The 16,455-nt window shown below is 39.5% G+C and overlaps 1 protein-coding gene and 1 long non-coding RNA gene across 3 annotated transcripts; one reads left to right on the top strand and one right to left on the bottom strand.

Annotated features, from left to right (window-relative positions):
* Positions 1-628: 628 nt before the first annotated feature.
* On the bottom strand, positions 629-2,941 carry LOC309719863. The gene is made up of 3 exons (XR_014280342.1): positions 2,464-2,941; positions 2,246-2,325; positions 629-709 (listed from the first exon to the last, which is right to left on the bottom strand). It is a non-coding gene; the product is annotated as an uncharacterized lncRNA (long non-coding RNA).
* Positions 2,942-3,953: 1,012 nt separating this feature from the next.
* LOC309720138 (RING finger protein 122-like) lies at positions 3,954-16,017 on the top strand. Of its 2 annotated transcripts, none has more exons than XM_082556733.1 (6): positions 3,954-4,932; positions 8,718-8,874; positions 10,023-10,065; positions 10,190-10,231; positions 12,106-12,188; positions 13,055-16,017. In XM_082556733.1, exons 1-6 carry the CDS (start codon positions 4,908-4,910, stop codon positions 13,167-13,169), a joined length of 465 nt encoding a protein of 154 aa, XP_082412859.1. In that variant the 5' UTR covers positions 3,954-4,907; the 3' UTR covers positions 13,170-16,017. The 2 variants fall into 2 exon arrangements, with proteins under 2 accessions (XP_082412859.1, XP_082412860.1); XM_082556734.1 differs by lacking the exon at positions 3,954-4,932 and adding an exon at positions 6,725-6,800.
* Positions 16,018-16,455: the final 438 nt, after the last annotated feature.

Here is a 16,455-nt window from a genome sequence, read left to right as displayed (position 1 = left end):
CCTGTGACCTCTGCATGCTGTTACATATACAGATCAACACAAAAGCAACAATAACACAACTTCAGTATAATAATAAATGTAAATGCTGCTGTAGAGCTGGACCCATTATTTCTGCATTACATGTGTTACATGATTAAAACCAGAGAAAACAGGAGCTTAAAAGATGGGAAACAATAACACAACCAACATGCACAGTGATCATGGAACCTGAGTGGGATATATTAGAGAGCAAGTGGCCATTTTTTCCTCAAAGTTGCTGTGCTAGAGTCAGTAAAAAGCACAAGGTCCAAAATGTGATGGCTGGATGGCTGGGTCAGCTTTGGGCATCTCCAGATCTCCAGTTCTTGTGGGGTGTTCCTGGTCTGCAGTGGTCAGTATCTATCAAAAGTGATCCAAGGAGGTAACAGTGGTGAACCAATGATCATGGGCCAAGACACTGATACACATGGTGAGTGAAGGCTGGTGGTCCAATCCAGCAGACAAGCTACTGTGGCTCAAACTGCACAAAAAGTTAATGCTGGTTCTGATAGGAAGATGTCACAATACACAGTGTATCGGTTTGCTGTGAATGGGGCTGCATAGCCACAGACAAGTAAGGCAAAACTGGTAGTAAGCAAAAATGCTTCAGGAACGGTTTGAGGAGCACAACAACGAGTTTGAGGTGTTGACTTGGCCTCCAAATCCTCCAGGTCTCAATCCAATCGAGCATCTGTGTACCGGGCAAACAAGTCAGATGCATGGAGGCCCCGCCTCACAAGTTACAAGACTTAAAGAATCTGTTGCTAACATCTTGGTGCCAGCACAAGGTCTTTGTTAGCAACACAACACAGTTTTAGGCAGGTGATCATAATGTTATGACTGATCAATGTATAATCAGGATGCATTGTGTAATACAGGAATTAGAAACACACCTTGCCACTGAACAGTTGACAGAATAATTATAATAATTTTGTTTTCTTTTGGCCCCTGTTACATTTTATTTAAAGCCAAGGGACAAGTTGCTGTTTTTAATCAACTGAGCAGCTTTTTGGAATTAAACAACTGCTTTGATGTCTTACAATTAGCAGTTTAACCACGTTTAACCTAAACATAGTGAATGGCAGATTTTAGTATCACAGGATCTTAGTTCTGCAACTGAGACCATCGACCACAAAGCAATAACAGATCAGATGGCAAACTGTGTGGGACTTCCTGGGACAATGCTAAAGGAGTTTGAGTCCTACTTAAAGGACTGAGATGGCTTTGTGTCTGGATAATTATTAGAGTCTCGAGTTTAATGTGAATGGGTTTTCTGTGAACTCAATTCTACTTTCAGGAGCTGCACTGAGCCCGTGCTGCACTTCTGCACAACAACCACTAGATGGACCATTGGATTCTCCGAAGCAGCCGCACAGACTGAACATGGAATACGTATACTTTACATTATTGTTTCTTTTAATGTTAACTGGATATTTTTCTCAGTTATAAATATTTCTGACATACAAAAACAAATAAATCACTTTTACCTCATTCTATTTCCATTTTAATTTTATATTATAGCACTTATATCACACATCAACTGAGCAGGAAATTGATTTTGCTAGACTCACTCAGCTTAAAAGGTACAATAAGTAATTTTTTCAGGTTATGTAAAGAAAAAAAGGAATGTTGTACTCATAAATATACACTGATTAGTGTTTAATTACATCATCCATCAAATTCATGCATTGTCATAAACTTAGAATGAAACCATTAAAAATACATGGGGGCAGGCACTGGTTTGCATGTTATGCTGACTTCATGTATACAGTGACTGAGGTGGATATTGCTGTTATGCCCAGTTGTGTTTTTTTGTCTGTGGCTTGAGACCAGTAACACATGTAGTATGTCTTAAAAGTTACTTTTAATTTAAAGACCACAAATACTTCTTTCAAACTATATGTGACCATTTAATATTTTTATGTGTATATTTTCATCGTCCTTCTCATTATTCCTCCTCAACTCAAGCGTCATCTCCTTAACTGAAGTTGAAATCGTGAATGAATATGTTTGGTTATTCTCAATACTGTCGCAATTACTTTGTCAGATGATAAACAGTTTGATTAAAGTATCAGATCGTGTAAGAGTTTATTCACTAAGTGGCCGAGTCCATTGATGTTAGATCAACAAGACAGTTTCAAGTTTCTTACATTGGCTAACAGCAGCTAACAGCAGCTAACAGCAGCGCTTACTGACAGAATATTCTGGAATATTCTCCATAACTCACCTTGGTATCGCTGAAACGGACACGTGAGCTTCACTGATTCATTGATGTCACAACGAACGAGTGAACTCAGGCGCAGGACTCTGTTGATGTTGAGAATAAACAGTTTATTTACACGATCACCGAGTGCTATATACAAAGTGCGTGGGGAATAGGGCTCCAGGGAATCCAGGGAAGGAGGGGGAAAGCCACACACTTCTTTGGCCACACACACCACTCACCAAAACAATCAAGATTGCAACTCCAGGGGTGGAAACGGGGATGGGTCCAAGAAGATCTATGTACAGGGGAAGACAATTAGAAGCCAGGGAAACACGAGAAACGACGATACACAGGAAAGAGTCGGGGCTACATTGGTGAGTGTCGTACAACGATCCAGTGATGAGAAACGCTGAGCTGTCGCCTAAATAGTGGCTGAAGTTCAGGACAATGAGCTGCAGGTGCGTGATTACTTGCAAGGGCATGGGCCAGAGGTGGGAACCCCAGCAGAGGCGAGCGAGAGAGAAAGGCCAGAGAGAGAAAGCAACAACAGCAACACCGAGATCGCTGGGGAGACACAGGGAACCATGACAATCGAGGCATATCGGAGTCTTTTCGGAAAGTTTTACAGCCTCCTTCGGAGAAATAGATGTGGCATAAACAGCTAACTGACAGCAAACACTCGCTACAATTGTACTGTTGGCCGAGTTGTTTGTCCTACAGTGGCCACCATAGACAGGATTATGCACTTAAATTGGGAGGAGTAAGAAAAAAGCATTCAGTTAACCGTAATCTGCCATGTACTGACATCTAGTGGTTAGATTTTACACGTTGTACCGTTAAGAAATCACAGAAGTCCCATAACCAGTTTTTTTTATAGCTACTTAAATAACTTTTTTCTTTTTAATGTGATTCTTCGTGAGATGAAACATTTATTATTCACTCCTGAACAAAAGTATTTACTGGCCAAAAGCTGAAGTCATAAGGCGGGTTGTAATTTTTCTTCTATAAAAGCAGGTCTGAGGGTAGAAACTCATTGAACCCGTTAATCCTCACTTAGCAGAGCTCTACATTTCTTCCTTTTTTTTCCTGGCCCATAACCTCAGGCTGCATTTACAGTGGTTTTTCTGGACTGTTTACCTTTGGCTAGGTTCATTTGTACAGGTGAAAGCACTGGAAAGGTGAAAGCAACAACCAGCAAACACAGTGACACACCCATCCATCTGTCTGTCAATAACAGCTGTACTGAACCTTCTGTCTTTCTGTGTCATATTCCTTCCATGTTTACCTATCATGATTAGCTATCTGCTAACATCTCTCTTCCTGTCTTATCGCCTGCAATTGACACTTATCTTTACGATTATTGAGCTTATTGAAGCTATTTTTATACATGGGCAAGGGCCCAGAGGCAGTTACATTTTTAGTTCAGTTGGAAGTTGGCTTATGGAAGTTTTGAGGGATTCAAAATTCCCCTTTGGTTCGGGTTACGAGTTTTGCATAAACAAAGCGAGTTGCTGTTTATCAGTGGAAAACACTGCATCTAATTAATCAAACTATCTTTCAACTGTCATATCGCTGACTTTCCCCTCATCTGCCTGTCTGCCATCTGCTCTGCAGCTACTTCAATAATAGCTTGCAGCTGCATAGGAAGGTGGGGATGGGGTGGGGGAGAGAGTGGGTGGAAGGAAAACCCAGAGGGGTAAAAGGAGGGCATGCAGGCGAGCTGGGAAGGAGGGAGGAAGGAGGGGGCGGTGAAAGCAGAGCTATGATGCAGACAGCAAATCACATGAGCAGGGATCTGTTTACAAACTGAGACCTTTAGACAGAGAACGTGGGGAAGAGAGACGAGGAAGGAGAGTGAATGTGAGAAGAAAAGAGAAAAAAAAGAAACCACAGGCGGAGAGAGGAGACCCTAGGTTTGAGTTACCATTGGCTGCATTGTCTTCCTGCATTGACATACCTCCCCGTGTTCTGTGTTCACAGCAGGAAGCCGGGGGAAGAGATGAGTTGCTGCTTTCCACGGGAACACTGAGAGGCTGCCTGCCTGCTTGGCTGGCTGTGCTGCCGGGAGAACCCGTCCACGTCCCTCCCTTTGTCTCTCCATAATTGGCAACGGCAGGTTTTCACAGCCAGAGAGGACGAAAGCGGCGTGGAGATCTAAAAGGAGCGGACAGAGGAGTGAGAAGAAAGGGAAAAGAGAACAGAAGAAGAGGAAGGGAAGGACAGCCTTGTCACAGTGTTTTGAAGGGGGAAACAAAGCCAGAGGCTCATAACAAAAGTGCTGTATGGGATTTGGAATACATTTCCTTGTCTTGTCAGTGACATTGGTGTCTTCTCATCAGCACAACTCGGATTCTTTGTCATTTGTGGGGAATGCACAAAGGAGCACTTTAGTTTCTACCTCTGATACATTCGCAGCCGTCTGGGAGTCAAAATCTCACATAAGTGGATGTTTTTTATGACATTCATGGGGTAAAATCATCCCAGCAGACTGAAACATTGTGTTCAAGGTCCTAGGTGTCTCTGATCAGGTGTACTGACTCTAGACCACAAGGATTTAACACAGGTATAAGAGGAACCTGGAGGCGGACATCATTTTCAGTGCTGGAAACAATCCCAGAAAAGTTGTGCAAATCATAGTTTGTGATACTGGAACGGCTTACTGGGTTTGCTATATGAACATTTGATGCATCCTGTCCACTGGTGTAACGGTAAGTGACCTGGAGCCAGTTTGCCCTCCTAAAAGAGTTATATTAAGCTGTTCCACCACGATTTCCTTATACATAGTCAACTGATTTTGATTGGATAATGCTACTGGTGTTTTCTAGCAACTGATTTATACATTATTAAGCTGTTTGTAGGTAAGACATGTTTATATATAATTGTTACTATGAGGTGAGGAAGGACTTTCCAGTCACTAGATTAGTGAAGAGCTGACCCAACCCTATCCTGATGTCATGAAGTTATGACAACAGTAACAACTAGGCCACAACATGTTTTACTATTTTTATAATTTTAAAAAAATGACTGCAAAAAAGTTTTTCCTACTTAATCATCTTAAAGATTTTTATGCTACACATTTCTACAAATTTTCCATCCAAAACACATCAAAATAAAACTAGTCATGTTTAACAATGATATAAGCCTATCCCCAACTAATGCATGTGCACAGTAGCCTAGCCTTTAGTGCTCCACTATCAATGATTTACTAGCATCGTGCTAAGATTACCTCCTTCGTCCAGACGTCCTCCTTAACCCTCCTCCTAAAACCCCCTGAGACTGTCACCTGCTGCAGTGACCCTTGTCCATTAGAGAGTGACTTCTGAACCAGACTTCCTCCACTGTAGCTTAACTTCTTGCACTTTAGTCTTGTGAAAACATTAATTACTGTGGTTTAAACCTGACGTTTGTTGCATGGAATGAAAAGTGCCTTGCTCAAACGCCTCAGGCTAAGAACTTGTTTCTCCCCAAGCTAAACTAAGGGGTGTTGGGCCAAAAAGCAAGTAGAACACATTCCTTTGTGATGCAAGGAGAGATATAAAAGTTCATATTAAAGTCGGTCTATTTTAGGGTGTGGAAAGCTGCTTGTTTTCTCTGTCTTCATCATGAGGATAGCAAACATCACCAGAAACAAAAATCTGACCCCAAAATCCCACAATACTTTCCCACAACTTTCCCCTGAATTCAAACACTCTATCTAAGAATGCTAACAGGGTAAGCAGTTTGCAATTTGAGACAAGAGGCTACACAGATGTCGTGTGCAGCTCGTGTGCCAGGCTTTACAGACTGCACAGACACAAGAGTGCACCCCCTAAAACCCAACCCTACATCCACTGTGGAGTAGTGATGGGTCGGTCGCGAACGAAATGGCTCTTAGAGCCGGGTGTTTGACATGAACGACGCGAGCCGGCTCCTTATCGCTAGCCGTGGGTTTTTTGTTGTTTTGTTTTTTCTCTCTCACCCTCTCTCGCACTTTTTTCCCGCTTCACTCAACATGCGAGCCTTGTGCTTTATGCTGGGCAGAGGGGGGGAGGGGCGGTAGTTATGCTCAGTAGCACAGGAACAGAGCGGGAGGGAAAGACAGAAAGAGCCAGGGACAAAGGATTCAGAAAGTTTATTCATGCAGGTCCATATGACAGAGAATATGCATGTTCTTTTTATTTTCATATTATAATTTATATTTAATTGTGTTGTGGTTTGCAGTGTTTTGTGGTATTTCACTTTAAATTTGTAAAAGGAAAAAGCTGAAAATTTAAATAGTTAAAAGTTGAAATGTGAATAGTTTATTTTTGTATTATATGATTTATTTATTACATTTTATGTGGAGTGAATAAATAAACGTATATTTACAGTGGCCCCTAGAGACAAAGCGCATACAAACTTCAAATCACATACGAACTCTGAAACACGTACAAACTCCAAAGCATGTAAAAACTCAGAAGCACATAAAAACTCAAAACACGTACAAAAGACAACAGAAGTGCTCCAGGATGTTAGGGGCAGTGTTGAGCTTTTGTTACCTAGTGGCTACACAAGCCAGCAAGTACCAACCACCGGATTTGGTGTGTGGTAATAACAGGTAAATTAACTTTTTTTTTAAAAATTATTTGACTATATATGAATGCTTGTGTATAAATACATAAACAACACACATATGCTTTCATGCTTTCAATTGTGTAATTTAAGTGATCTAGGTAGCTCTGTTTTGGAAGTTCAGTTCATGCTAGAAATGTGTTTTGGAGTTTGTACGTGTTTTGTCTCTAGGGGCCACCGCATATATTTATATATAAACATATATAAATAAAACCACTTTTTTTGTACATTAGTAATTCCTTTTGTGCATAATTTTATATTATTGTTAATAATAAATTAATTAAAGCAACAAAACAACCTGAAGAGCCGGTTCGGAGCCGAAAGAGCCGGCTCTTTTTAGTGAGCCCAACCGAAACCTCTGGTGGAGCTGGGTGGTCTAATACTCACATAAAAATGTGTTTATACACACAGGTGTTAAACTTATGTTGTTGACCTTCATTCCCTTGATCTAAAATAGCAACGTGACACACATGGGAAGTCCAGACTAGTATATTTTTTGAAACAAGTTTAACAGCCTGGTTTTAAAGGCTAAAATGTTTGCTAATGCAGGCAACATTAACAACTGATAACAACTCTAGGCTACTTGTTGTCCAACAACTGCCGAGGAAAGTTCTGGTTGTAGCTGCTAAATGTTACACGTTGATCAGTCCTTAGCTCTTAGCTACTACTCTGGTCAAGCTAATGGCTACATAGCCTTTAGCTAAGGCTACATAGCCTTTAGCTAAGTAGCTAATGGCAACGTTTTGATATGAAGATAATAGCTAGTGTTGTGTCTTCACTGCTTATGAAGAAATCGCCTCGGAGTCTTCATACTGATTCTTTTATTCCGTATATATAGAACAAGCATCCACGCAACTGTAAACTGCTAAGCTAGCACATGAACACACAGCCGGCGTACCTATCTACATCCGGTGATTTCAAAATAAAAGTTCGAACATTACAGCTAGGTAAATGGGCATTAGCTTCCTAGCAAAGGGATAAATTTATCTGCCACTTGATGCCGGGCAAGTAGGGTACATCTGGTTCATCAGAGTTTTCTAGTGACAAGTCTGAAGAGAACAAAAAGAACCTGTTAAACAGTATAGTTATGAAGCATTGCAAAAAATTGTTTAAAAAAATTAAAAAACAATTGTGTATATTAGCTTTTCCTTTCCTTTTGTGCACATATATATATGTCTCTATAACATATTGGGCTATTAGGGTCATTTCAGAACTACAGACAAAGGACATAAATTGTTCAGAATAAAATTAAATAGAAGCTTTCCCACATCTTTATGAATTTTGCAAACTATTTAGGTCATAAATATTCTGTGCAGAAAAAGCAAGCATGCTTTCTTTCTTTCCTAATGATTTCTGTTGGCATTTTAATTCCACAGCTGAATTAGCTGACTAATAGCTTTGTTTATTGTGTTGCCATACAATCAGGCATGAGAAACCATGAATCCGTATTTGCATTATCACCAACAGTATATTCATGAGTGGCTTGTTCTTTGTGTCAAGATATATGAACAGTGAGCCTTACATACAGGCCACTACCAACGTATTATGGAAATATTATACACTGATATTATAAAATGATCCAGTTTAATAATTAACTGTATTTTAATTTGAAACTATTCATAAATGATTGCTGCTATAGGTATTTATTATATAGCTCAAAATACCTTTTCATAAATCTGAACAACTAAAATGTTTATTATGTCATTAAAGCAAATTTCCTTAGTATAAAAAATCAGCTGTGTTAAGCTATTGTGGTGGGACCGGTTTACACTAACGTGCAAGTAGTTATGGAAGTAGTTTTCTTGTGAGCCAAACTGTGTTGCTCTAGCTGTTTTAATACAGGTTGAGGTAGTTTATACACTGGGTGCAGTCTTTTTCCTCTGTGTGTATCCTATTCTCTTAGGGTGTCTATGTAACCTCGGACTGCAGAACTCTGATCCTTACTGCAAGATGACATCAGAAACATTGCACGAACTGCCGCTCAACGTCTACATAATCATCCTGGGCATTGGCCTCTTCATCCTCATGCTCAGCCTCATCTTCTGCTGCTACCTGTTCAGGTACAGGACAAAAGGCAGTGCAGCTTTAGAGCTCCTGCATCAGATAGCTCTACAAAACTCTTATATTTGTGTGTTTCTATGAACTAGTCACCATTTAGTCATGTGCATTAATTCATTCTAAGTCTGTCAGACTCTCAGCGGAATTGGTCTCTAATTCCAAATAGTAAATGGGTCTTTCTCTTTTAATAAACATCATAAAATCTGTTGTTAAGTAGACAGAATTGTACACCTAACTTACAAATACAAATAACAAAAGAATCAAAAATAGTTCCAAGACATATTTAATCCTCCATTCACTTATACAGGATTTTTTTTTTTACCTATATTGGAGTGTGTTACAAAACAAAACATCTTATTTCTCAGTTTCTTGCAACTGTGTTTCATCCACAGCCAGACTCATTTCTTCGTATCATCTTTTATCATTTGGCATTCATATGGGAGTTGAAATGAGTCACATGAAACTATCAGTCCAGCTGAAACAAGCTAAATTATATTATGGGGTGGGTTCACATGAGCAGATCTTAATGGCTGACTCTGAACATTAGGAGATAGTATTTTCCGCTGTCATTGCATTATGTGGAAATACATGGAACATTGTTGTTTGACAAAATGAAGTGCTGACAGAACAGGTTTAGGACAGGGTGCTGCTTTCAAGCACTAGCATTCCTGGAAAAAGTCAGTGTAAATGGATTGATGAAGTCATGTTTCATCAGTCATATTGTGGTTTCACTAGCAAAGGTGTAGCGAAGATACCCTGGAGACAAAGGTGCTTTTACTTATCCTTCAAATTTAGTAAGGGATTGGTGAACTAGCTATTTGCTTGTTCCCCAAACCCAAAATAATGCTAATCTATTTATGCTTTACACAGCTTGTGATCAGTGCAGTAAAACTGAATTTCAGCCAGATTTTTTTCCTACAAGCGCACATTCCTGACAGAGTTACAGTTCTGCTCAGTACAAGAGTGGATGGACAGGCTGATACATGAATTTCACGTTGTGTGAATTCCAGGCCTGCTCAAAGTACTATCCCAGCTGATTCCTACAGCATGACAAGACTTGTAATGGTGAAGACAGATGTGGAAGCATCAGACATAGTTTAGAGCTTTCATGTATCTAAATAATAATATGTTTCTTATTTGTGCTTCACAGACTGAGGCGACGAGGTGCTAGAGGGCAGTACGGCTACAACGAGGTAATATATTGATATTGTGACCAATATGACAAGTGCCAAATTGTAATCCAGTTACACTTGCGCTTTTTCTAGAGAACTGCCATTTATATGTATATATTTTACACAAATCCCTTCTTCTCAACAGGTTGTTTTAAAAGGAGCGGAGAAGAAACTGAGCCTACTTGGTGTAAGTTAAAGGGGCAAACTGGGCTGAGATGAACAGGAACCAGAGCCAGTGTTAACTATTTAAAAGATATTTGTTATACATCCTTTTTGTTAAGTGATTTAAACTGTGAAAAGCAAAACCAAATAAAGGGATTAAATGGAAGCCTAATTTACTGCTGAGCTGTAGTAAATCTATAATTCAACCAAAGAAATAGGGAACCATTGTTTGGTGTGACTGCAGCATAAATATAGGATAGGATCAGATAAGTGTAAACTTCATCCTACTCCTTTGACTCTTATGACAAAATGCCATCATATTTTTAAAGGTCAAATAAGAGGAGACCATGTAAAAGCATTATACATTATGTAAAACCTGCCAGTTACTTTTAGAACTACTTTTTTAACCATTAGCTGCTGGTTTTGAGGTTTAGCTAGCTACAGCAATTACAGTCATGTGAAAGTTTTCACTCAGAGTAATCTAGGCAGTCCTGTGAAAAACTAAGTACACCTGTACTGCTTCATTGAAATTATGACAGTAAATAACAGCCACATTTTAAATAGACTCTAAAGTCTAGCATTTACCCAGTATATATGAAGGGAAGGTTTTTTATGATAGTCAGATAGTCACCTGTCCGATGCCATACTCTTCAGCGAATATTACAAGTCATCAGATGTAACTAGCAGATTTTGTTGAATATGATGCAAACTTCTACAACAAAAATGAAGTGGCAGTATGTTCTTAGAAAGAATTTTTGTCTTCTTTGCTAGAGTTATTTTTCGTTTTCCCACAGGAGGGAACTATGGTGTGAACTAACACAATGATTTTTGGGGTCATAATTGGATAAAAATGGCAAAAATTGTCAGATATGGCTGAAAAAAGTATGCCAATCTATGGATTTGGCATCTAGATTTAGATTAATCAAAAGTGAAACATACAAACTGCTGAAATAGCAGTGAAATAAAACAGGTGCATAGTTGGCCCATACATAGTAATTTACAATCTGGTAACATGCACAATTGATTGGAGTTTTATTTTCAAGTTCGATGTGACAAATTTCAGTCTACTTTTCAGCATTGTCATCCCGCTTTCTCCTACACAAAAACAGTTTTTGCCTCACATTTGGCTTTTAGTGATCTGGTCAGTCTACAGGGCCTGGGCACCTTGCAGTCACTGAGTCAGCCATTAACTCCTTTGTATACCAAAGTATTCTGAGTCAAATATGCCATCTGTCTGACAGATAAAGCTTGACCCAAACTGGGTCATAAAACAGGTCAGTGATCCCAGGTACAGATGCAAATCTACAACCCGCATGGGTAAAAAAAGAAAAGAATCAAAGTTACCCAGTCAAAGTCCAGACCTCAACCCAGCTGACACGCTGTGACAGGACCTTTGTGCATAAACAAATGCCCACAAAACTCAGTGAACTGAAGCCACATTGTGTAGGAGCCACTGATAAAGTCCTGCAGACTTTACTTTAAGTTATGGCTGTTACAGGTGCTCCACGGGCATGGCTTCATGACTGTAGCTACCACTTTGTGCTAGATGTTATGTATTTATAATTCATTATTTTAGCAGTTTGATACATCATAATAAGCGTAACTAGATTTTGGAAAAGTAAAGCAATCGAATAACTGATTAAATGCCAAAATTGGTATTGTGGTTATTCACCCAAGAGAAACAGGCGAGGTACTCACTGCTAGCAATAAATGTGTGCTTCAGGAAGATCTCTGAAAAATTATAGTAACTGCTATATCTTAATGTAACTTTTAAGCTACCAATGAGCGAATGAAAAGATGGTCTCTATTGTGAAATCACACCCAGATGTTACACAATAAGTGTAAAAAAAAAGGTAGTCGTTTTGAATTTTGAATTAAACCGTCATTTGGCCTTTTCAGCAAACATGTGCGGTGTGCTTGGAAGAGTTTCGCAGCAGGGACGAGCTTGGAGTGTGCCCGTGTTCCCATGCTTTTCACAAAAAGTAAGTTGTTTAGTACATCATTCCATGGTAATTATCAAACCTTCATGAGAGCAAACAACTGACTCCATGTTACGAAAACTCCAAACTCAAAACATGTTTCATTTGTTTTAGTGGTTTCACAAACTTGTAATCATGCACCTAAGCTGACTGCCTGACCGTGGCTCCATTCGTCTTTTTTAAAGCTTAAAAGTTTTAGTGAAATGTGCAAGGATCTCGACCAGCTGGAGAAACGACATGTGCAAATTTCTTGCTGGTCTCTGCCTTCAATTAGCAGCTGACGCAATCACCGAGGCCGTAGAATTTGGAAAAAGATGCCCAGCAACGCTCGCAGGAAATGACTACCAGATTTCTAAGAACTCTTGACCGTGCATGTTTGAACAGGAGGACCTTTGTAACTGAGCCTTGAATTTACCCTGCAGCTTAGGTGTGACAATAACAGCAGCAGTTTTAGACCAGCTTCTGGAATGTACATGCTGTTTACAAAGTGTGTGAGCTGTCACTGTTCCTGTATTTCTCTTTTGTTGTGTTTTTAACCACTAAACCATCACTGGGTCGCCAGGGATCTTTTTTGGGGCAGGGTAGGTTCAGTTCATATTGACCCTTTTATATAGACTTTTCACCTACTTGGTGTATTCAGGTTTAAATCTTAAAATAGGAAAGCTGAAAGGCCAAAATCCATGTAAAGGAGCTGAGTTAAAAGGTAACATGATCTTGCTTCTGGGACTGTGCTTGTTTAACATGTTGCTAAAATGGAACCTTAAGTATTTCTCTGGTGATCTGATGGATGCTACGTGGTTAAAACGGAACCTTTTCACATAACTTTGCAACTTTGTGTCTTTGCCTCATGTCTATCCACATTTATGCAGGTGTCTGCTAAAATGGTTAGAGATTCGCAGCGTGTGCCCCATGTGCAACAAGCCCATTTGTCGCCTCCAGCCTGACCACCAGCAACCAGTGCCTCAGAGTCTCCTGGAGGTCTGAGAGTGGAGCGTACGTCCAGCAGCACTCCACGGCTCTTCAGTCAATTGACCTGTCACTGTACAGAATCCTGTTCCACAATCTGACACACAGTACTTTTAGTAATGTGAGTATTTATGAGGCAGAGCTCTTCTGAAAGTGAAAATAAATATAGATATGAGAGTAAATAAGGAAAGCCAAAGAACATTCCCGGCAAACTGAATAAGGTGAGAGATTGGAATGGTAACCACATTTAATCTGTATGTACACGGCATTCATGATAGAGTTGCAGTAGGTTGAAATCAACCAAAGGCAGAAAAAAGGAGAAAGTTCAAAAATAACCAGCCATCTCATATGGCTTTCCCATCATTGAATTCACAGAACTCAAACCTCTCTCTCCCACCTGAAGGTCCTGCATGTTCCTGCTTGGAATTCATTTCTTTAGATAAAAGGTGTACACTTGCAATTTAGAGTCTATTAATTTAGTTTGGTGTTATTCTCCCTTTGTGCAGCCATGCACAGCTCCAAGTGCTCTGGGTATGTTTGGATCACCCACTCATGACTAGCTTTGCAGACACAAAACAGACTTTTTTTAAAGTCAAACTAACACAACCATGATAGCGATGATCATCACTATCGACCATAGCTGGGAATGGCCCAGAGACCAGAAAGCAGTTTCTAGTGGAGGACTTGTTTAAGGCCAAAAAGGCATATGAGGTCAGAAGGTAGCACTAAGTTTTTCAGTTTTGGCTCTCTTCAAGTTTGTCCTCTTTTCCCAGCTGGCATCAAGTGAGGTTTGACTGTTTTGAACAGAGGTGGAAGAGATTCAGTGAGCATGGGCACACCAAGAGTTAGCAATCCAAGTGGAGCAGACGTGGAGGGAGAGGTGCAGCACTTCACAGTGGGATAATCTGGAGTCAGATTTAAATAAAGCTACTTTTTAATGGTGTGGTCACAGAATTATTATTTCACCTCTTGGCGATCAGCTATTCCAGTCTGTGCGGATTGCCTCGCCGATCATGAGCTAGCTTTTTAAAGCCTGAAAACAAAACCCAGAGAAAGTGCAGCAGTCCACTTTCCTCTGCAACTGCTGGATTACAGCGTGCTGGGAGGTTATCGATTTTCTTTTTTTTCATTGTTGCCAAAACGATTTTGTCCACTGTAGCTTTAACACAGTCAAGCCAGATGTGTAAACTAATGGACAAGTGCCTTCAAGATGCATACAATGCAAAGCCCACTAAAAACAGATGAAGTATTTAAGAGACTTTGTAATATAAAAGAGAAAAAGAAACTGGATTTGAAGTGAAAAATGTAGCATCCATGTAGTTTTGTCAAAAAAACAAACAAACAACAAAAACAACAATAACTCAGACCACAAATCATGCTTCCCTTCATCAACCTGTGATGACAAAGTTGTTACGATTCGTGTTTGAAATTCAGTTTGCTGGTTATGGTGGAAGAGTCGGTGCTACATGTGAACAGTGAAAGTGAAACTTGTCAGACATAAGTCTAAACTTCAGACTTCAAAAGGCTCCAGTTTAATATAGACACAAGTTTTGCTTCAGGTTGTTGATCAAGTGGGGTCAGATAATATAGCTTTACTATAACTGAACTAATGAGATTATTTCTGCCTTCAGAGCAGCTCTGCCTCTGAGAAATGTTTGTATGACAAACTCCAGTCTGCTTGTTTTTTTTGTTCTTTTACTTTACCCAAAAATGACATGCAGCTCCTTGTGAACATGATTTGCTTTGATCGTTTGCTACATTTTCATAGAGCCTGAGAAAAAAAGTGCAGTCTCTTGACAATGTTATGAAGAGATCTGAACCTCCTTTGTCTCTGTGTGATGAGACGACAACGATGATGATGATGATGATGAATGCAGGGACTGTAAAGAAAGTGCAAAATGACCCACGGGGCTGATTTAACTTAAGGAAATGGGATTATTTTGAACTAACAAGAGGAAGAGGTGTATTTATTCAGGTGTATCTACTATTTCTCAGTCAGCTCTGTACTATACTGGGTTGCCAAGCTGAGTGAAGGTAGCCATGTCCCAAATGTCTCGAGTGACTCACCCACTAAAATATACCTGATTTTGATATTTGTTTCTTCTTCTTTAAAAAAAAAAATCATAACAAGGTTTCAGTAAAATATACTGTGAGTCTGTGATGACACAGCACTTTTGCAGGAGTGCTAACATGAACTAATTCATCTTTAAGGCAATCTTAGCTCCCCATGTGTGAAGAGCTACACTTGCTAAAGTAAGAAGGGACTGCAGTGACATGAAAGAGCCTGTCCGAGAACAAGTGAGGTACATCATAATTATAATTCTCTGTGTTCACCATGTTATACAGGTTAAGTACTGTGTAAACTGTAACTATAACAGTTTCTGACTTCTAAAATATATTCAGTACAATCAGCTTTTTGATAAGGTTGTCTGGACCCACGTCTTTTTTTTTTGTCTAGATTTGTTACATGTACACAATTAAAACTGTTTATTTCTATGTTGTCATTTTAATATATGAAAGAAAAGCCTGTTGGTACTCTCGCTATATTTTAGCAACTCTGATCTTTTACAATGTGTCCTCATACAGAATAATCACAGTGTTATAACCAATGAGGTGCCACCTTATCGGTGCTATATAAATGTACCCACCAATAATTCTGTGTAAGTTTAAATGCAGTTTGTTGTTATCTTTTTAGCAGTGTCTTTGGTGTTGACAACCTCAGCCTGTTGGTTCGTCTCTCCATCAAACACTTTGAGCTTTGAAGAAACCAGACAATTATTGTACCGCTATGGGATGCTGTAAAAACCATAACTGGTCCCCAGTGGGGATCCAGATTACTTTAAAATTAAAGTATTCACATATCTGTTGACGTTTATCCAGCACCTTCATTCAGTCAAAAATTTAATCTGTGTTACATTTTATGGTTTGTGCCTAAATGTCTGTGTAGGTTCTCAGTCATAAAGTTCATGGTAGACTTAAATGCTTGAAATGAAAGCAGCTGGACCTCTTTTTGGTTTCACCTTTCATCCAAGAGGCTTCTTTGGTTTAATCCAGCAAACTGAAGAAGCCTTAATGGTTTGCAGCCACATATCAAAAGAATTACAGGCTATTTTCATCAGCGTACCTGCTAATCCACTGACATGCTAAACTAAAATAGCAAACATTACTTTTGAAACATTAGTAATGTTAGCATTATTACTGTTAGTTTGCTAGCATACTGACCTCAGCATTCAGCTTCAAAGTTCTGGTGTGCCTGTAATAACAATCTGATTATTTCATATCACCATTTCTGCCTGTATTTATT

This window comes from Aulonocara stuartgranti, assembly GCF_965226115.1.
Source record: "Aulonocara stuartgranti genome assembly, chromosome: 13".
NCBI lineage: Eukaryota > Metazoa > Chordata > Actinopteri > Cichliformes > Cichlidae > Aulonocara > Aulonocara stuartgranti.
This window is presented reverse-complemented; position numbering and strand designations above follow the sequence as displayed.